General features: G+C 43.0%; 1 protein-coding gene across 4 annotated transcripts in view; it reads left to right on the top strand.

The window, feature by feature from the left end:
* Positions 1-21,267, top strand: part of LOC105017174 (sodium-coupled neutral amino acid transporter 3) — a 60,950-nt gene extending 39,683 nt beyond the window's left edge. For all 4 annotated transcript variants that reach the window (XM_029114163.2, XM_029114162.2, XM_029114165.2 and 1 more), the window contains 9 exons: positions 8,015-8,097; positions 8,872-8,930; positions 13,112-13,249; positions 13,921-14,000; positions 14,425-14,525; positions 15,161-15,285; positions 15,847-15,991; positions 17,823-17,926; positions 18,485-21,267. In XM_029114163.2, coding sequence (XP_028969996.1) covers positions 8,015-8,097; positions 8,872-8,930; positions 13,112-13,249; positions 13,921-14,000; positions 14,425-14,525; positions 15,161-15,285; positions 15,847-15,991; positions 17,823-17,926; positions 18,485-18,589 — 940 coding nt within the window. In that variant the 3' untranslated portion in view covers positions 18,590-21,267. The remainder of the gene's footprint in view (positions 1-8,014; positions 8,098-8,871; positions 8,931-13,111; positions 13,250-13,920; positions 14,001-14,424; positions 14,526-15,160; positions 15,286-15,846; positions 15,992-17,822; positions 17,927-18,484) is intronic.
* The last annotated feature ends 2,069 nt before the right edge of the window (positions 21,268-23,336 follow it).

Genomic DNA, 23,336 nt, shown 5'->3' with positions numbered 1-23,336 from the left:
CATTTGCATTTGTGAAAAAGATCTGAATGTAAGACGAAGATCGTATGTTCATCCAGTTGGATAGACATTAGAGATGTAGATGTAGAGCATGTGATTTCCTGATTTGGTAATCATTGATAATGGAACATTTTCTTTTTTCTTGAATTTCTTTTGTCATTATATCACTGTATCTTAGTCATCCGTAAGTACAAGTCATCCGTAAGTACATTACTTAAAATAAAAATTTCCAGTTTTCTGTAAGATACAGTGATATAATGACAAAAGAAATTCAAGAAAAAAGAAAGTGTTCCATTATCAATGAATTGGGTTTAAAGTGTAACTGACAGGGTTTTAGGGCTAGTGAGTCTGACGAAGCCTGGTTCATACACACCCCAGGAACCTCATGTTGTCTGAATAAGACTGGTTCATACACACCCCAGGAACCTCAAGTTGTCTGAATAAGACTGGTTCATACCCCCCAAGAACCTCATGTTGTCTGAATAAGACTGGTTCATACACACCCCAGGAACCTCAAGTTGTCTGAATAAGACTGGTTCATACCCCCCAAGAACCTCATGTTGTCTGACTAAGACTGGTTCATACACACCCCAGGAACCTCAAGTTGTCTGACTAAGACTGGTTCATACACACCCCAGGAACCTCAAGTTGTCTGAATAAGACTGGTTCATACACACCCCAGGAACCTCAAGTTGTCTGAATAAGACTGGTTCATACACACCCCAGGAACCTCAAGTTGTCTGAATAAGACTGGTTCATACACACCCCAGGAACCTCTAGTTGTCTGAATAAGACTGGTTCATACACACCCCAGGAACCCCAAGTTGTCTGAATAAGACTGGTTCATACACACCCCAGGAACCTCATGTTGTCTGAATAAGACTGGTTCATACACACCCCAAGAACCTCATGTTGTCTGAATAAGACTGGTTCATACACACCTCAGGAACCTCATGTTGTCTGACTAAGACTGGTTCATACACACCCCAGGAACCCCAAGTTGTCTGAATAAGACTGGTTCATACACACCCCAGGAACCTCAAGTTGTCTGACTAAGACTGGTTCATACACCCCCCAGGAACCTCAAGTTGTCTGAATAAGACTGGTTCATACACACCTCAGGAACCCCAAGTTGTCTGAATAAGACTGGTTCATACACCCCCCAGGAACCTCAAGTTGTCTGAATAAGACTGGTTCATACACACCTCAGGAACCTCAAGTTGTCTGACTAAGACTGGTTCATACACCCCCCAGGAACCTCAAGTTGTCTGAATAAGACTGGTTCATACACACCTCAGGAACCCCAAGTTGTCTGAATAAGACTGGTTCATACACACCCCAGGAACCCCAAGTTGTCTGAATAAGACTGGTTCATACCCCCCAGGAACCTCATGATGTCTATGACTGGTTATATATATTGTGAAAAGGTTCAATATTGAAGACACCTGGTGCCACACTCTAATCAGCGAATTAACCCAAAACACCTGCAAAGGTCTTTAAATGGTCTCTCAGTCTAGTTCTGTAGGCAACACAATCATGGGGAAGACTGCTGACTTGACAGCTGTCCAAAAGACGACCATTGACACCATGCACAAGGAGGGCAAGACACAAAAGGTCATAGCTAAAGAGGCTGGTTGTTCACAGACCTGTGTCCAAGCACATTAATAGAGAGGCAAAGGGAAGGAAAAGATGTGGTAGAAAAAGTGTACAAGCAATAGGGATAACTGCACCCTGGAGAGGATTGTGAAACAAAACCCATTAAAAAATGTGGGGGAGATTCACAAAGAGTGGACTGCAGCTGGAGTCAGTGCTTCAAGAACCACCACGCACAGACATATGCAAGACGGGTTTCAGCTGTCGCATTCCTTGTGTCAAGCCACTCTTGAACAAGACAGCGTCAGAAGCGTCTCGCCTGGGCTAAAGACAAAAAGGACTGGACTGCTGCTGAATTATGTTCTCTGATGAAAGTAAATTTTGCATTTCCTTTGGAAATCAAGGTCACAGAGTCTGGAGGAAGAGAGGAGAGGCACATAATCCACGTTGCTTGAAGTCCAGTGTAAAGTTTCCACAGTCAGTGATGGTTTGGGTTGCCATGTCATCTGCTGGTGTTGGTTCACTGTGTTTTCTGAGGTCCAAGGTCAACGCAGCCGACTACCAGGAAGTTTTAGAGCACTTCATGCTTCCTGCTGCTGACCAACTTTATGGAGATGCAGATTTCATTTTCCAACATGACTTGATACCTGCACACAGTGCCAAAGCTATGGCATCCCTGTTCTTAATTGGCCAGCAAACTCGCCTGACCTTAACCCTATAGAAAATCTATGGGGTATTGTGAAGAGGAAGATGCAATACGCCAGACCCAACAATGCAGAAGAGCTGAAGGCCACTATCAGAGCATCCTGGGCGCACATAACACCTGAGCAGTGCCACAGACTGATCGACTCCATTCCACGCCACATTGCTGCAGTAATTCAGGCAAAAGCAGCCCCAACTAAATATTGAGTGCTGTAAATGCTCATACTTTTCATGTTCATACTTTTCAGTTGGCCAACATTTCAAAATATAATTTTTTTGTATTGGTCTTAAGAAATATTCAAATTTTCTGAGATACTGAATTTGGGATTTTCATTAGTTGTCAGTTATAATCATCACAATTAAAATAAATACATTTGAAATATATCAGTCTGTGTGTAATGAATTTTGAATGTTTTGAATGGAATTACTGAAATAAATTAACTTTTTGATGATATTCTAATTTTATGACCAGCACCTGTAGATGTGCCATAGCCAATTAGAGGTTTAATAGGCTAAAGACATTTGCATATACCACATCGTCATAATCAAAGACCACATTCATTGGAGCACATTCATATACTGTGAAAACTAAAATAAACAACATTCATGGAGAAGTTGGAATAGGGTATTTATTAAATTATTATCCAAGACAATAATGATACACAGTTCTGGCGTATGGTTCTGATAATGTAAGAGGTAGCCTAAACCCATTGCCATCCTCACAACCGTGCAGCTGTCATGACAACACCGGCATAACGAGATGGCAATGCCAGGCAGGCATGCCAACCCCCCTGGCAGAACCTATAGAAAGAGCAAGGGTGGATGGGAAGAGCACAAAATAATTGATGACAGCTAGTGCCCTTGCCCTTTGGACTTAAATACCTGTGCCCTAAGCATTGTGGGATCAGCTGAGCTCGTACCCTCCCTCAGCTAACCGACCCCTCCTCCTTAACAGCCGCCTCCATGAGTTGACTTAAATTTTTCATTACAATATATATCTGAAAATGAACCTACCTAAAAAAGCACCAGTCACTCTGCCCTGTGGTTGACCATTCATTTGTCTGATTGGGATATGTTCTGAAAAGCTTGAAATAGAAAATATTAAAAACAAAATTCTTTCAAAGCTGAAGGCCTACAAAAGTATTTCTTCACTTTTTCCCTAATTTGGATCTTTATTTTGGTATTTCTACCACTTCCCGGGAAGGCGTTCAGGAGCCATCCGGAACAGATGCCTAAGCCACCTCAGCTGACCCCTTTCGATGTGGAGGAGCAGCGGCTCTACTCTGAGCTCCTCCCGGGTGACTGAGCTTCTCACCCTATCTGTAAGGGATCGCCCAGCCACCCTGCGGAGAAAGCTCATTTCGGCCGCCTGCATCCGGGATCTTGTCCTTTCGGTCATGACCCAAAGCTCATGACCATAGGTGAGAGTAGGAACGTAGATTGACCGGTAAATCGAGAGTTTCGCCTTGCAGCTCAGCTCTTTCTTCACCAAGGACAGATCGATACATCGACCGCATTACTGCAGAAGCTGCACCAATCCGTCTGTCAATCTCCCGTTCCATCCTTCCCTCACTCGTGAACAAGATCCCTAGATACTTAAACTCCTCCACTTGAGGCAAGAACTCTCCACCAACCTGAAGTGGGCAAGCCACCCTTTTCTGACTGAGGACCATGGCCTCAGATTTGGATGTACTGATTTTCATCCCGACCGCTTCACACTCGGCTGCAAACCGTCCCAGTGCATGCTGAAGGTCCTGGTTTGAAGGGGCCGACAACATAATCCGCAAAGAGCAGAGACGAAATTGTGTGGTCCCCAAACCTGACACCCTCCGGCCCCTGACTGCACCTAGAAATTCTGTCCATAAAAATTACGAACAGAACCGGCAACAAAGGGCAGCCCTGCCGGAGTCCAACATGCACCGGGAACAAGTCTGACTTACTGCCGGCAATGTGAACCAAGCTCCTGCTTTGGTCGTACAGGGACCTGACAGCTCTTAGCAAAGGACCCAGGACCCCATACTCCCGAAGCACCCTCCACAGGATGCCACGAGGGACACAGTCGTATGCCTTCTCCAAATCCACAAAACACATGTGGATTGGTTGGGCAAACTCCCATGAACCCTCCATCACCCTGTAGAGGGTATAGAGCTGGTCCAGTGTTCCACGGCCCGGACGAAAACCACACTGTTCCTCCTGAATCCGAGGTTCTACCATCGGCCGTATTCTCCTCTCCAGAACCCTGGCATAGACTTTACCGGGGAGGCTGAGAAGTGTGATCCCCCTGTAGTTGGAACACACCCTCTGGTCCCCCTTCTTAAAAAGAGGGACCACCACCCCGATCTGCCATCCCAGAGGCACTGTCCCTGACTGCCACGCGATGCTGCAGAGGCGTGTCAACCAAGACAGCCTCACAACATCCAGAGACCTGAGGTACTCAGGGCGGATCTCATCCAACCCCGGTGCCTTGCCACAGAGGAGTTTCTTGACTAACTCAGTGACTTCAGCCCGGGTGATGGACGAGTCCACCTCTGAGCCCTCAGCCTCTGCTTCCTCAATGGAAGACGTGACGGTGGGATTGAGGAGATCCTTGAAGTACTCCTTCCACCGCCCGATGACATCCCCAGTTGAGGTCAACAGCTGCCCACCTCCACTGTAAACAGCGTTGGTAGGGCACTGTTTCCCTCTCCTGAGGCGCCGGACGGTTTGCCAGAATCTCTTCGAGGCCAGCCGATAGTCCTTCTCCATGGCCTCACCGAACTCCTCCCAGGCTTGAGTTTTTGCCTCCACAACTACCCGGGCTGCAGTCCGCTCGGCCTGCCGGTACCTGTCAGCTGCCTCAGGAGTCCCACAAGCCAACCAGGCCTGATAGGACTCCTTCTTCTGCTTGACGGCATCCCTTACTTCCGGTGTCCACCACCGGGTTCGGGGATTGCCGCCTCGATAGGCACCGGAGACCTTGCTGCCACAGCTCCGAGCGGCTGCTTCGACATTGGAGGTGGAGAACATGGTCCACTCGGACTCAATATCTCCAGCCTCCCTCGGGATCCAGTCGAAGCTCTGCCGGAGGTGGGAGTTAAAGGTCTCTCTGACAGGAGACTCGGCCAGACGTTCCCAGCAGACCCTTACAGTACGCTTGGGTCTGCCGAGTCTGTCCAGCTTCCTCCCCCGCCATCGGATCCAACTCACCACCAGGTGGTGATCAGTTGACAGCTCTGCCCCACTCTTTACCCGAGTTTTCAAGACATACAGCCGCAGGTCAGATGAAATGACAACAAAGTTGTTATCGACCTACGGCCTAGGGTGTCCTGGTGCCACATGCACTGATGGACACCCTAATGCTTGAACATGGTGGACTAGCACAGAAGTCCAATAACTGAACACCGCTCGGGTTCAGATCAGAGGCACCCTTCCTCCCAATCACGGCCCTCCAGGTGTCACTGTCGTTGCCCACGTGGGTGTTGAAGTCCCCCAGTAGAACGATGGAGTCCCCAGTCTGAGCACTTTCCAGCACCCCTCCCAGAGACTCCAAGGAGGTCGGGTACTCTGCACTGCCGTTCGGCCCGTAGGCACAAACAACAGTGAGAGACCTATCCCCAACCTGTAGGCGCAGGGAAACGACCCTCATGTTCACCGGGGTAAACTCCAACACATGGCGGCAGAGCTGGGGTGCTATAAGCAAACCCACACCAGCCCGCCGCCTCTCACCATGGGCAACTCCAGAGTGGTGAAGAGTCCATCCTCTCTCAAGGAGTGTGGATCCAGAGCCCAAGCCGTTCGTAGAGGTGATCCCGACTATCTCTAGTCGGAACCTCTCAACCTCACGCACAATCTCAGGCTCCTTCCCCGCCAGCGAGGTGACGTTCCACGTCCCTAGAACTAGTTTCCGTGTCCAGGGATCAGGTTGTCGAGGCCCCCGCCTTCGACTGCCACCCGATCCTCTACGCACCAACAGGTTTTGTCTAGATCTAGTTTTTAATATCCATGCTTGGTTCTTATGTGTAACTATGCCCCTGCATCACCTTTGTTCGTACCTGATTTCTGCACCACCTGTTCCCATCATCTTTTGCCTATTTAGTTCAGTCCTTGTTCTTATTTTCTTGGTGAGGTATTGTTTGTTCTGACTAGGCTTTACTATGCCTTTTTGGCATATTTATTCGACCCTTAATATACGGACCTGTTCCTGCCAGTTTACCTTAGACTCTGATTCCTTACCTGTACCGTACAGAAGCAGTTTTGATATTCAACCCGTTTTCTGACTACTCCTCTGGGAATGACCTTCTGCCTGCCCTATGACCAGGTTACCAGCCTCCTCGTGTGGTACTTCACAAAATAAATACCTGCACTCCATCCCCCATCGTATTCATTACAGTCAGAAGATCCTTTGTTTTCCAGTGTACAAAGGACACCAAAGTACACCAGTTATCATTTTTGTTGGCAAGTCCAGGTGAAGACGCTTCACTTGAAATAAGTTGCCCATTACAACAAGGGTCTGACCACCAGTATGAGCGACCGGTATACTGTTTAGATATCATTCCCTTTAAACAATTTCAATCATTTTGACTGTAATGGGATTTGTGATTAAAAATCAAGTATTCCAAATATGTATGCGTGTGTATATGTGTGTCTGCCTGTTTTGCCAGGCTGTCTACCTGAACTGTTTGTGTCTGGATCTGTGGTGGTGTGTTTCTCTCTGTGTGTATGTTCTTTCCTGGTTGCCGGTGAAGGACAGACCTCCCCGTCTGATGATGCCAGATTGTGTCACAGGGCCAATTGGGCAGATGGTTGGCTGGGGTGTGTATATTGAGGCATCCCAAATTGGCACACTGACTGCAAAATAAACCTACAGGATACAACGACTGAATACAGATGCTGGAGTTCTCTGTCAGATTAATCTCCACCACGGTCTCGGTCCAAAAATAACAAGTAAACCCATGTCATGCGTGGGATTTTGTTAGCAATAATAATTCAGTGTATTCTGCGCGTCATACATTGGCCTGTTCAGCTTGTAATCTCTAGTGTTGAGTCTCTAGACAGCAACACCTCGGGTGAAGTAGACTACGAAGGGTCTGCCTCAGTGTGCTAAGGGCATGTGGCGTACACGCCCCCACTGACTGTCTAGTGACGATGCTGCCAGGTCGTGAGCCCGCTTTCTCACCCTCGAGCACCGTCAGCGGTCAGAATAGGGCTGTGTGAGGACTGCTGAGGAAGGATGACCATATCACTGAGGCATCCCTCTCTTACTATTCTCTCTCCCCAAAACACACGCCTGCCCACGCACAGACACACACGCGCGAACACGCTCTCTTTCACTTTGATTTGAATGTGCTGGGTGTGCTGTCCATGTGCTTTGAAAAGGGATTGCCTGGAGAGCTTTGTTTGCTGTGGGTCTTTGCAGAAAGAGGAATAGCAGGAAAGCTTAAGAGCTTTAATACACTGATATCCCTCTTATACCAGTGCCAACTGGATTCAATATCTAATGGTTCTGGAAAGATGTGTACATTTTCACATTGAAGTCAATTAGACTTTCTGTACTGATTGCAAACCTTTTTTAGCTTTTTTTCTGGCCCCTGGTGTGTTTTAACAGGGGTTATCAGTTACTGAATGTCCCTGACAAATCAGGACCAAATATGTAGTAAATGATCATGTAAATATCTTACATATTTCTCTCTTCTGCTCTGCCCCTGCCTTCCCATTTCTCTTTATTTGTCATCCCCCAATCCAGTGAGTGGTACCTCAATGGAAAGTACCTGGTTGTCTTGGTGTCCATCAGTGTTATCCTACCTCTGGCTCTGATGAAGCAGCTAGGTGAGTTAATGTTAGCTGTCTCAGTTAAGACTTTAATAAAAGAAAATAATTTTATCTATTATAAACAGTTTTTTTGTTTGTCTTTTGTTGCGTGGCAAAAACCTCCTGATTGTTTTAGGTAGGGCTCTCAGTAGATCTCTGTGAGGCCTAGTTGTGTCATATGAAATAAAGTTTCTGTCAGCTCTTCTACGAAAATGTTAAACTATCTGGCTTAGAAATCCCTGCATGGCATCAACTCCATTTAATGAGAGCTCTCGTTTAACAAAGAAAAATGTCTACAAAGCTTTCGTCAAATGACAGTGTTTCTCTCCTTGTTGTCTCATTGTGTCTTTCTCTCATACAGTATGATTTGCTCTGAGTAAGTAAGCGAGAGAAAATAGGCTGGGAGAAAAGTCCTGACCTCTTAATCCATGTTTCTCTCCTGATGAACATTTTGTCAAGAGATAGACAGACTGAGGAGTGACAGACAGACAGACAGACAGAGAGAAACACAAACAGACTTGCTAGATAGCCAGGGCCCAGTAATTAGCTCTAGGTCTCAACACTCCACATCTAGTCCACAGGGCCCGCTAAGGAAATACATATCTAGAGTACAGTATGACCTCATGTCACATTGTCATGAAACTGGGATGTTTGAATGTATACCCTATAATCTGCTTTGGGATATATTAAAGGAGAGAAAAATGGAGGTCATTCTTGCTTCCCATGGCCCTTTTCGTAGAGGTGTGAAGTGTAAAATGAGTGGTTCTGATCTTGGTTTCTGCTTTGTTTCAGGGTACCTTGGTTACACCAGTGGCTTCTCTCTTTCCTGTATGGTGTTCTTCCTCATCTCGGTATGTACTGTCATGTTATACAGTAAACCTCCAACTGTTATGCAGCTATACAAAAGAGCGCCATCTGTTATGCAACAATATAGTAAATTGCCACATTATTATATATATTAGACATACCTGTTATGCAACTAGATTAAATGTACACCTGTTTTGCAACTAGATTAAATATACACCTGTTATGCAACTAGATTAAACATACACCTGTTATGCAACTAGATTAAACATACACCTGTTCTGCAACTGGATTAAACATACACCTGTTATACAACTAGATTAAACATACACCTGTTATACAACTAGATTAAACATACACCTGTTATACAACTAGATTAAACATACACCTGTTATGCAACTAGATCTCCACTTATTATATATAGGTGAAATCAAGGACATAGGATTGGGTTTCATATTGGGGAGACATCTTTAAAAAGTTTGCAAATTGTCCTTATTATTCTGGGGGGGATTTTTCTGCTTCTAACATCGGGGGGAACACACGGATGGACCAATTTATCTGTCCCTGCCCTCCCCCCACTCATACGCCCTTTGTTGACATCCATCTCTTATGTAACTACACAATAGACCTCCTGCTATACATCTATATAGAAAACCTCCCCTTGTTATAGAATTAAGTAATAGATCTCCATCTATTATAAAGTTTTTCAGTAGACCTCCACCTTTTATACAGCTTTACAGTATACCTCCACCTGTTATAAAGCTTTACAGTGGAGCTCTACCTGTTATAGAGCTTTATATTTGACCTCAACCTGTAATAGAGCTGTCTAGTGGATTGCCATGTATCACACAGACAAAGGGTAGAACTCCACTTGTTATATGCTGCGGCTATGTAGCAATATCTCCACCTTTTATACAGCTTTTACAGTAGACCTCCACCTATTCTACAGAATTTCTGTAGACCTCCATCTGTTCTACAGATTTACAGTAGACCCCCACCTGTTATACAGATTTAAAGTAGACATCCACCTTTTATACAGCTTTACAGTAGACTTCCACCTGTTTTACAGATTTAAAGTAGATCTCTGTCTGTTCTACAGATATAAATTAGACCTCCACCTGTTATACACATTTACAGTAGACCTCCACCTGTTATACAAATATACAGTAAATCTCCAACTGTTCTACAGATATGCAATAGACCTCCACCTATTATACAGATATGCAGTAGATCTCCACTTGTTATACATATTTACAGAAGACCTCCACCTGTTATACAAATATACAGTAGACCTCCACCTGTTATACAGATATACAGTAGACCTCACCCTATTATACAGACATACAGTAGACCTCCAACTGTTCTATAGATATATAGTAGACCTCCACCTGCTATATAGATTTACAGTAGACCTCCACCTTTTTTACAGATATACAGTAGACATCCATCTGTTATACAGATATACAGTAGACCTCCACCTATTATACAGATATGCAGTAGACCTCCACCTGTTATACAGATATACAGTAGACCTCCACCTGTTATACAAATATACAGTAGACCTCCACCTGTTATACAGATATACAGTAGACCTCCACCTATTATACAGATATGCAGTAAATCTACACTTGTTATACATATTTACAGAAGACCTCCACCTGTTATACAGATATACAGTAGACCTCCATCTGTTATACAGATATACAGTAGACCTCCACCTGTTATACAGATATACAGTAGACCTCCACCTGTTATACAGATATACAGTTGACCTCCACTTATTATACAGATATACAGTAGACCTCCACCGGTTATACAGATATACAGTAGACCTCCACCTGTTCTATAGATATGCAGTAGACCTCCACCTGTTATACAGATATACAGTAGACCTCCACCTATTATACAGATATGCAGTAGACCTCCACCTGTTATACAGATATACAGTAGACCTCCACCTATTATACAAATATACAGTAGACCTCCACCTGTTATACAAATATACAGTAGACCTCCACCTGTTATACAGATATACAGTAGACCTCCACCTATTATACAGATATGCAGTAAATCTACACTTGTTATACATATTTACAGAAGACCTCCACCTGTTATACAGATATACAGTAGACCTCCATCTGTTATACAGATATACAGTAGACCTCCACCTGTTATACAGATATACAGTAGACCTCCACCTGTTATACAGATATACAGTTAACCTCCACCTATTATACAGATATACAGTAGACCTCCACCTGTTATACAGATATACAGTAGACCTCCACCTGTTCTATAGATATATAGTAGACCTCCACCTGTTATACAGATATACAGTAGCCCTCCAACTGTTCTATAGATATATAGTAGACCTCCACCTGCTATATAGATTTACAGTAGACCTCCACCTTTTTTACAGATATACAGTAGACTTCCATCTGTTATACAGATATACAGTAAATCTCCAACTGTTCTACAGATATGCAATAGACCTCCACCTATTATACAGATATGCAGTAGATCTCCACTTGTTATACATATTTACAGAACACCTCCACCTGTTATACAAATATACAGTAGACCTCCACCTGTTATACAGATATACAGTAGACCTCACCCTATTATACAGACATACAGTAGACCTCCAACTGTTCTATAGGTATATAGTAGACCTCCACCTGTTAAACAGATATACAGTAACCCTCCAACTGTTCTATAGATATATAGTAGACCTCCACCTGCTATATAGATTTACAGTAGACCTCCACCTTTTTTACAGATATACAGTAGACTTCCATCTGTTATACAGATATACAGTAAATCTCCAACTGTTCTACAGATATACAGTAGACCTCCACCTATTATACAGATATGCAGTAGACCTCCACCTGTTATACAGATATACAGTAGACCTCCACCTATTATACAGATATGCAGTATACCTCCACCTGTTATACAGATATACAGTAGACCTCCACCTATTATACAAATATACAGTAGACCTCCACCTGTTATACAAATATACAGTAGACCTCCACCTATTATACAGATATACAGTAGACCTCCACCTATTATACAGATATGCAGTAAATCTACACTTGTTATACATATTTACAGAAGACCTCCACCTGTTATACAGATATACAGTAGACCTCCACCTGTTATACAGATATACAGTAGACCTCCACCTGTTATACAGATATACAGTAGACCTCCACCTGTTATACAGATATACAGTTGACCTCCACCTATTATACAGATATACAGTAGACCTCCACCTGTTATACAGATATACAGTAGACCTCCACCTGTTATACAGATATACAGTAGACCTCCACCTGTTCTACAGATATACAGTAGACATCCACCTGTTATACAGATATACAGTTGACCTCCACCTGTTATACAGATATACAGTAGACTTCCATCTGTTGTAATGCTCTCAAAATTGACTAGAAATCTGGGCACAACAAAAAAAACATTTAATGCAAATCTTCCAAATTCCTTTGCTACACACAGGTCTTATTTTCATGGTTTAAAGTGGGGACAATATGTATGTGTATAACTAAAATATAGTATTCATATCCACAGTGATTTTTACGTTTTGGCTTTCTTGCAGAACATGTATATGAATTCACTACACTGAGCTTAGTTTCTGTTGTGCCCTGCTGTTTCAGACCTGCGTGTGTTTTTTTCTCTGACCTAGTTTTAGTAATCCATGCCTATTGCCTTCTCTCTGTCCCTGGCTGAGCCTGCGTCTCTGTGTAACAGTCTGAATGCACGCCGTGTCCTCCATGCTCCTCCTCTCATCACGCCAACTCGTCTCTGTGTAACAGTCTGAATGCACGCCATGTCCTCCATGCTCCTCCTCTCATCACGCCAACTCGTCTCTGTGTAACAGTCTGAATGCACGCCGTGTCCTCCATGCTCCTCCTCTCATCACGCCAACTCGTCTCTGTGTAACAGTCTGAATGCACGCCGTGTCCTCCATGCTCCTCCTCTCATCACGCCAACTCGTCTCTGTGTAACTGTCTGAATGCACGCCGTGTCCTCCATGCTCCTCCTCTCATCACGCCAACTCGTCTCTGTGTAACTGTCTGAATGCACGCCGTGTCCTCCATGCTCCTCCTCTCATCACGCCAAATCGTCTCTGTGTAACAGTCTGAATGCACGCCGTGTCCTCCATGCTCCTCCTCTCATCATGCCAACTCGTCTTTTTGGTCCTCAGGTCATCTACAAGAAGTTCCAAACCCCGTGTCCCTTTACAGACTTCACCTTGAACAGCACAGCTGTTTTGACTGCTGTTACCAATGACACACATTACAACCCATCCTGCACCCCTAAAATGGTCAACCTCAACTCACAGGTGGGTTTCCGAAAGTCATATCTGACTCTGGCTATCTCTGTAGCCACTATCTCCTGTCTAGGACTATTGGTTTAACTACAGTCAATTGTAAATATTGTACATTTATACAGTAGTTTAACTGAAGTCAATTGTAAATATTGTAACATTTATACATTAGTTTAACTGTAGTCAATTGTTAATATTGTACATTTATACAGTAGTTTAACTGTAGTCAGTTGTAAATATTGTACATCTATACAGTAAATGTATACAGTTCAACTTCAGTCAGTTGTAAATATTGTACTCAATTGCCACTGTGTGTTGTATGATTGCATCAGTACTGTCAGTAATAGTATGCAGTAATTGTATTGCTGTGTAGTCACACAGTAGTTTGTATTGACTAGTACTATAAACCCTATTATGTCTTTATCAACATCCCTAAAAGATGTGTAAGATTTCCTTAGTTACTCAAGCTAGTTGGACCAATCCCTGCTGATCTGCTTACAGCTCAGGAATCTCTAAGCGGGCTAAAAGTTGGTCAGTAGCCAGGTTAATCACAGGGAAACAGTTAGGCCTGTGTGCTGTGCTTCAAGGCATTAATGACCAGTACAACATTAGGTTGGTGTAAGATGGCTGAGGCTGGTACCGCTGTATCCATGGTGATTTCACAGTGTTCTGTTTTTCTCCTCCAGACGGCCTATACCATCCCCATCCTGGCGTTTGCCTTTGTTTGCCACCCTGAGGTCCTGCCCATCTACACTGAGCTAAAAAAGTAGGTGCCCCACTTACCCAGTATGCAACACTGCTGCTGTTTAATTTTGGACCCTGAATTTAGTTCACTCACCCCGAAGATAGGAAAATCATCATGTCAGTTCTGTGCTCGGCTATGCCAGTGTCACATGCACGCTGCTTTGCCGGTTCTCTGTCGTGTTGCTCTCAAGGCTAGCATGATGATAATCTGAATAAACAGTATCATCCCCTGCCTTGTTGAACCCACTGGAACATCTTTCTATGGATCAGTGTTCCATTCATTTGTAGGATTCTTGTTCTTCTTGATCTTATGTAACTCCACAGTATGACAACAACAGGAAAAACTGGCCTTTTTTATGTGTGTTTGTGGAGGTATTGGTGTGTGTTGGTGTGTATGATGTGTAGGCCTGTGTGACATCATACCATTCAATATTTTCTGATTACAGCCCCTCAAAGAAAAGGATGCAGCATGTGTCCAACATCTCCATTGTAGTCATGTACACCATGTACTTCCTGGCTGCTTTGTTTGGATACCTAACCTTCTATGGTGAGGCCCGGTCACCTCCATGCCATTGTATCTATCTATCTGTCTCTCTCTCTCTCCCTCTCTGTCTGTCTGTCTATGTAATTTTTCTTTCTTTCTCTCTTTCTTTCTTTCTGTCTCTTCTCTCTCCCTCCTTCACTAACATGCCTCTCGTTGCTAAATTGTTCACTATTTTTCAGTCTATTAAATTGAAGCTTGCGTTTGCTAACAGCAAAACCAATTCTCATGTCTGCAATTCATTTGCACTGAAAAGCTGAGGCTTCAGAAACTATTCTAAAATCAGTCTCAGATGAGAAGATGGGTCATGTGGCTGCAGTGGTAGAAAAACATCATGAAGTTACTACTCCTCCTAGAGGCCAGTGTTAATGTCAGACCAGCTTGTAATATCTGAGTGAATCCATGTTATTCAACTGTTATTAGAACAATAAGTGCAGTACAACCATTGTATATATATAATTATAAGGCTTTGAGATCAATGTGCTGTATGTATCATATGTTAACAGATATCATTTTAACACATCTACAAAAATTCATTCATGTTAATAATATATTGCCTATTACTTCTATTGCATGTTAGTTGGTGGTTGATGCTTTGCTAAGTCCGCCCCCCCCCCCCCCCACGTGTCTGCCCCCTATAGGTGAGGTGGAGTCAGAGCTGCTGCACACCTACAGCCGTCTGGACCCGTACGACACACTGATACTGTGTGTGCGTCTGGCCGTGCTGACCGCTGTCACACTCACTGTCCCCATAGTGCTGTTCCCTGTGAGTAGTCACCTCTTATCACACACTGTCCCCATAGTGCTGTTCCCTGTGAGTAGTCACCTCTTATCACACACTGTCTGAGGTGACGAGGTGCACTAGGAAGTTTGAAAATGCACGGGCTGCTACTAGGCATATATTTATCTGTTCATTTGGGGATGTGTTAACAGTCATTTGTCCTGTTTCTCAGCATTTCTTTATTACATTTCATACAAATGTAATTTATTACTTCAAGCAACACAATGATATCTCAGGGGTTCAACAGAGGACGTGCAATTGGCCAGCACTGTGCAGAAATGGGTTTGACATTTAACGTGGTTGTCTTGCCTTGTTGCACTCTAGCGACTCCTTGTGGTGGCTTGGTTGTATGTCGAGATGGAGTGACAGAGTGCATTCCTTACAGCCTGTATGGAACCCAGTCTAGACTTCCTAGTAGAGCTGCATGATGAGAACCAGAATGGCAATGGATGTGCTTCAGAAGACACATATCTCGACAACGATGAGAGTGTGTGAGTGAAAAAGAATAATCTTATATCTGCGCTTGTCTCTCTATGTTGTCCTCAGGTAAGAAGAGCAATCCAACAGTTGTTTTTTCCCAACAAAACGTTCTACTGGCCCCGCCACATTGCCATTGCTGTTACCCTGCTCACCCTCATCAACTTGCTTGTCATCTTTGCCCCAAACATCCTGGGCATCTTCGGCATCATTGGTAGGAATGGAATCACATACTTCAGAAATGATTAAGCGCCTGTATATCTTTGCACAGAAAAGGGCAAGGACTATAGGCAAAAGCTTAGAACTGTTGGTGATTTGCACATTATTTAGTAATGTCTTGATTTATATAATTTTCTCATCATCCCATGCCCCTTGTCACCTTTAATTTAATAAAAAAATCTAAATAAGTAAAAAAGAAAAGACCAGTTAACCAATTTACTGCTGCCCAATGTCACACATATCCCTATCAATGTAGACAAGGATAAGTAGAAATCTACAAGTTTTTTCTATTTTCTCAAACTTAAATAAATGTAAGTACATCTAGAAGAAGGTATACTCTGATTTTGCCAGTGTTCTTCCAAAATTGCTCATCTGGCAAAGGGAGAGAGATTCCTGTGTAAAAATAATTTGTTGAGAAAACAGTGATATGCACCTAAAATGATCTAAAAGAATGAATCCTGTTTTGTTCTTTCAGTAAGAACAACCAGTCTTTTTTCCAGTCTTTCTGCAAGGCAGTTCACACAAAAGGCTTCTGGGGGCTCATTATGGAAGCTCCCCACACCTCTACATTTTCTTCATTAATTTCTTAACATTTTAAAGTGTAAGCCTAGGGCGTAAGAGCATGGGAGACAGGGGGCACATGCCCCCCCCCCCCCCCCCCCCCAATGTTAGAAGCAGATAAATTGGTCCATCCCACAATAGTAACAACACTTTAAAACTTCTTAAATGTGCACCCCCCAAAATGAAACTCACTCTTACATCTTTGGTATAAACAGAAAATACACCTTTAGGGAAATATTTTATAGACACCTTCTTAATTGCGCTATGCTGTTTTATTGGTTTTCAAAACAACAATATTGGATTGTATGAAAGGATTACCCTTGTTAAAAGGATTTCCCCTATATGTATCACACAATAATTCACTCCTTCAGAAATACTGAACTCTCTCCATGAAACCAAGTGTGTGCAGTGCACATCTCCTCATTACTTTGAAGGTATACATGTGTCCCTACCACCACAAAGCTGCACTTAATTATTAATATCTGATCAACACTGTAAGCCAAACATTCTGATATGTTCCACTAGCCTTTTTAATTTACACGGGGTATAGCTCTACTAAAATACATAGAAACGTATCCGTGTGGATTAAGTGATGTGAAGTGGGTATATGGCTTATGTCTGTGTACAGCCCCACTACATCACTGAATGCATATTTAAATGATGTGAGCTACCTCAGGTCATATGGTGGGATTAGGTATCTGGAAGATGTCCCTGCTATCTGATCTAAGATGATGATGTGAGCTGCTCCACTGTTATAATCACTTTGAGGTGATATCGTTGTGCAGACAAAGGGAGGTCTAGGGTCCTCTGGTATCTCACAGTGAACTCAGAGCCCTCACAGCTTCATGATCATAGCCTCTTTCATTTACCCACAGTCTCTTTGATCCTATATGCTTACAATCTGTAATACTGTACACGCAGTAACAGATTGGGATCCATAATAGGGGAAAGCTCTTAAATCAGCCCAGGAATGCATACTATAAACCTTAATCAAAGTCTTGTGATCTTTAGGCAGCTGAAGCATTCAATCATTTACAGAGGGTTATAATTCGTTTTACACGTCTTGGTTTTAGCGGCTTTCATCACCCCACGTGTGTAATTTGCCAAAGTGGTGTGGGTTAAACAGTCAAATCTGTCGATATCTGCTGGTGTTACTCTGACAGAGAAGGACTGTTAAATTCAACTCTTTTATCCTCCAGTTCTGTGGAACTCTTTTTTTTGTGTTGAGAAAGTGACTACGGTGTCTTTGTCCTCTCCACCCTCAGGCGCCACATCGGCCCCTTGCCTCATCTTCATTTTCCCCGCCATCTTCTACATCCGTATCGTTCCTAAGGAGCAGGAGCCCATGCGTTCCACCCCCAAAATCCTGGTGAGTCACGTCCGCTAGCAGTCCCTTTCGTCTCACTGCACAGTTCACTGCTGGGACTCGGGCCTGTTACTGTTAAAGGATTGTTAAAGAAAATGCACATGTGACATGTCTTTACATCATGGTAGAAATGAACATAATGAGAGAGGCCCATGAGATCTCTGTATGCCCAGGGAGAGTGCCTGATGGGTGTGGGCTGAAGCAAGGCTGGAAGTGCTAAATATAGACAATGTTTAATTCACTCATCCGTTCAATTTAGTATTATTTGCTGAGTGAGTAATGCAGTTCTAAAGTCATGCCTCTTTAATATCATAATTGCATTGATACATAAGCCCTGGACTGCAGTAATGATGGTTTAATCACTTTGGGCACATTTCCTTGTCGGGCTAAACTCAATAACATCATCGACTGTGTGCATTATTCCTCTGTTTCTTCCCTTTCTCACTATCTTCTCTCTCGCTCTCTGATCTGACTCCCTCCCTCTTCTCCTCCCTCCCTCCCTCTTCTCCTCCCTCCCCCTTTCCTCCCTCCCTCTTCTCCTCCTCTACCTTTCACCCACAGGCCGCCTGCTTCGCTGGAATAGGCTTCCTATTTATGATCATGAGTCTCAGTTTTATCATCATTGATTGGACGTCTGGGAGTAGCAAAGGCAACGGTGGTCACTAAGCTGCTTCAACCATCCTCAGTTTTTATATTGTGAATCTAGACCTGTATTGTATTTGCTCTGTGTTGTCATGGATATATTTAGTAGGGCGCGCACTATCTCTTCCTACAGAAGGAGTGAGCCACGGTGTCTTCGTGGTCTGGAAGTTTCCGCTCCAACCCTGGACTGCGGCTCACTCAGGGCACATTGAACTAAAGCCCCAGCCAAACTGTGTTGAGGGGGCAAGGCCAATATACCTTCTGGCTCAGACAATAGTGCATTAAAAACAAAACGGTAACTGAAGCTAGTTTTCTGAATCTGCCAACACCTGCCATTCCAGCCCTGCCCCAAGATCTGACCATCTACTTCAGTCGACCACCCTATGCGTTCCTCAACAATAGGGGGGAATAGAAAACACAAAGGATGGTAGGTCAAGTTGTGTGTTTACTTATTCATGTAAATATTTCATGGCAATATTCTGTTCATTAGCTGTGGAAATGTGGCATTAAAAGCTATTGGACTTAGATTGGCAGTTAATGTGGCAACGTCCAGTGTTCCGTGCTGCTGTTGTCACACGGTCAGCCATGAGATGTCCTACTAAGCACTCAGCTTCACTCCTCATATGAGAGGATAGACGTTGACTCTGCCACTACAATACAGGAGGATACATACAAAGCTATATCTTTTTCATAATTGTTATTTCATAATCAAAGACAGGATGTAGACTTTGGAGTCTATAATCAGAAACAGTATCAAGGTTATGTGACATAGGTGTGTCTGTCTCGTATTTGGCATAGTTCTAAAATGGAAGTACAGTTTGGCTATGAGCTGTCTTCTCAGCTGGGTGTTAAAGAGGTGTTGGTGGGTACCGTTAACCCTTGTCATTGGATCTTTAGAATTGTATTTCTAAGAGGATAGTTGCAGAGGATACTTTCTACCTGGGCTGGTGGTTGTGGTGTTTCTGAAAAAAAATGTATATTTCTTGAAAGTAATCAGAGATTACCAAAAAATATAAAGATAACTCACAGGGTCAATTCAGTATGTGGAGAATCGAGGATGGCGAGAGCAAATGTTATTTCCAGGACAAGCCAGTTCTATTGTTGTTTCTTCGTCACTAACTAAAGTTCAGTCTGTTGACATGATGTGGTGTCATTGTCTCTCTAACATCCCTGTTAAGTAAATGGTTAGTTATAGCACTTTCAGCTGATAAGCACAACCTCTTCCTATAATCATTAATCAATTGACATGCAAACAATTTATTTGTAAGATAGGTATGTTTTAAAAATATGATTTTATAGGGTTAAGACTGCCCTTTGTAATACTAATAACAATATCTGAAACATTCCTAAATCATACCTGTATAATCCAGTGTGTTACATTACAAAAATATATGTATGTAAGGTCTAACATGGTACAAGGATGTTTCCTCCAACTACTTGAAGCTCTTTGTCACCTGTTCTGTTTCTACATAGTGCTAAGCAGCCCTTTACTGTTTAGTGTGAACATGGTGTGTGTCTACTGCTTTGCTGTGTGGAGATAACACAACTATGTACAGTAGATGTACTGCAAGGATTGTGTGTCGATTTTCTCAAAATGAAACACGGCTCTACTGTATTTGAATTGTGGTGCTATTGTATTGTGAAACGATCAATAGATACATTAACTTTATTTGTTATTAATGTGTTGATCTGTTATCATTGATACATGGGCCGTTATACAGTATTTAATCTAAGTCTTGGACTTCTTAATCCTATTGACTCTTCCTAAATGAGTCGTATATAATTCAGAAGCCTGGCTGTAAAGTTTTTTCAGGTATGAGTGGTATGGTATTTCTGATTTGTTTTTAAACATCCTTGTAGCTGCTTTTGGGGATTGTTGGCCAACTGAGCAGGTTTGATAGATCAGATGTTCAAGTCTTCTGTCCCTCGGATGTTTCCCTTGTGATGCAATTTGCGCACTATAGTGCTGTAATATTGTTTATGAGTATTGTATCATTGTTCTGTCAAACTTGGTTCAGAAGCACAACAAACTCCTCTTTTAATCAATAACTGACACATTTTTCCTCAGTGAATAAAGTTCCGTCTGAATTAGCCAGTGTACTGAGAGACTTATCAGAATCAGCCAGCTCTACAATACACTCTCTATCCAATTGTCAAATATTTTGTAGCTTAATAGATTCATTTTTTTCTATTTAGATAAACTTCAGGATTTAAAGTTATACATTTTAACAATATGTCTGTGTCGTTTTGATGTCATCTACAATTGGTATGTTATTTTCTCTAACGTGTCAGCCCTTACAAATACCATGTATTAGCACCAGGGGGAGACATTGTGTTAATGTTGCTAATATGATACCTCTAACTGGTAACTGGCACCTGGAGTACCAGGTTTGGCTTCATTAAATTGTTATATGGGTTCGTAACAACTTATATGAACTATCGACTTCAGCCAGCTTTTATAAATAATGTATATAAATGTAAACCCTTTATATTCAATATGCATATCTAGTTTGTATATTGTAAATAGCAGGTACAGTTTTAGACTGATGAAAAGGTAAATGTAATCAATTTTAAGTGCTTTTAAACCCTTTTTGCCCCTCAATATATGTCTTTATTTTCTTGTATCTCAATATATTTGAATAAATTCCTGGCAGTTATTGTACTGTAAACAATATTGCAATAAAAATAATAAAATAACATTATTTTGAGATTTTTGGTCATGATTTTGGAACTCCTAAATCTGTTTTATTACACCACATACAGGGCCTTCCACAAGTATTCACAGCCTAGGCACATTTTAACAAAAAAGGCTGTGAGAAAACATTGTCAATCAGCTAAGACATGAAGTACCATATTAATTTAATTGAGTGGCTAGATGACTGGGACAGAGCATCTCCAAAACTGCAGCCCTTGTGGGGTGTTCCCGGTCTGCAGTGGTCAGTACCTATCAAAAGTGGTCCAAGGAAGGAAAAGCAGTGAACCGGCGACAGGATCATGGGCGGCCAAGTCTCACTGATGCACGTGGGGAGGAAAGGCTGCTTGTGTGGTCCAATCCAACTGACGAGCTGCTGTAGCTAATTAAAAAGTTAATACTGGTACTGATAGAAAGGTGTCAGAACACAGTGCATTGCGGTTTGCTGCGTATGGGGCTGCGTAGCCACAGACCAGTCAGGGTGCCCACGCTGACCCCTGTCCACTGCCGAAAGCTCCTACATTGGGCACATGAGCATCAGAACTGGACCACGGAGCAATGGAAGAAGGTGGCCTGGACTGATGAATCATGTTTTCTTTTATATCACGTGGATGGCCAGGTGCGTGTGCGTCGCTTACCTGGAGAACACATGGCACCAGGATGCACTATGGGAAGGAGGCAACCCGGCAGAGTCAGTGTGATGTTTTGGGCAAAGTTCTGCTGGGAAACCTTGGGTCCTGCCATTCATGTGCACAGGGTCAGCATTGTTGCAGACCCTGTGCACCCTTTCAAAGCAGAAATGGTTCAGCAATGGTTTGAGGAACACAACAATGAGTCCAAGGTGTTGACTTGGCCTCCAAATTCACCAGACCTCAATCCAATCGAGCATCTGTGGGATGTGCTGGAGAAACAGGTCCGATCAGTGGAGTCCCCACCTCGCAACTTATAGGACTTAGAATGATCTGCTGCTAACGTCTTGGTGCCAGATACCACAGCACACCTTCAGAGGTCTAGTGGAGTCCATGTCAGGACTGTTTTTGCGGCAAAAGGGGGACCTACACAATATTAGGCAGGTGGTCATAACGTTATGGCTAATCAGTGTATATGAGGTGGCAAACAGGCTAAATTCTAGCTGTCCATCAACAGGGGAAAGGTCAGAGAACACACAAACGAAAGGTTGGTGACCTTCAAAGATCAGACACTGGCTTTAAAAAGATAGCATCACACCTGAAAATATGCATATCAACTAATATAGGGCAAAGGTCACAGCTGGAGCCGTGATGAACCTGCCTGGAAGAGGATGCATTTGACGGCCCCTCCGTGACAAACCGTTATTTGGAAGCGTTTACAGGAGAAAGCATCTGCTGTCTCTAAGCCAAAAATGTAAGCACCTAGTTTGCTATATGTCATTAGAACTTTGAGTGTAACCAGGTCATGTGGTCTGATGACACTGAAGTGTCGCTTTTTAGAGAAGTGTATGGAGCTGGAGGCAGCAGCAGCAACGAAGGTGTGAGAGCAGGTTGTCCCCATTCTGCCTTCACCGTCGTTTGGTTACAGAGAGACAGGAGCCCTGGAGGGGCAGCCAGGGGAAGATGGGTGAAAAAGCCCACCAAGACATCAACTGTTGATGGCCATTCCTCCCAAAACGCCACCAGGTTTGGGAGGAGGATGTCACAAAGATGATCGCACTACTCATCACAGCAGTTTATTTTCTTTTGTTTTCTCCTTTACCTACACCCTTTCCACTTCTCATCTCTTTAATAAAACACCCACCAGGGCCATACACACACACTCAACTGTTTGAAAACACTAGCTGGCCTTTTGTAACTGTTACTATATCACTAACAGGACATATTATTATCAGGTTTTAACTGATGTTTAACCCACTCACTTGTCAAACCACCATCAATCAACAAACACACTTGTGTTCAGAAGCCATAGAAATCCATACATTTGGAAAAACAAGTCTGTTTATTCCTTTGATGTACAGTTGCAATGACTTTTTGTCACATACTGTGTAATGTATTTTGTTCCTGTCAGATAGCATATGTTCTTAGATAACATAAAGAGACTCTTTAC

This window comes from Esox lucius, chromosome 17 (genome assembly GCF_011004845.1).
Source record: "Esox lucius isolate fEsoLuc1 chromosome 17, fEsoLuc1.pri, whole genome shotgun sequence".
Lineage (NCBI taxonomy): Eukaryota > Metazoa > Chordata > Actinopteri > Esociformes > Esocidae > Esox > Esox lucius.
The sequence above is the reverse complement of the archived record's forward strand: the minus strand, read 5'-3'. Positions and strand labels throughout refer to the sequence as shown.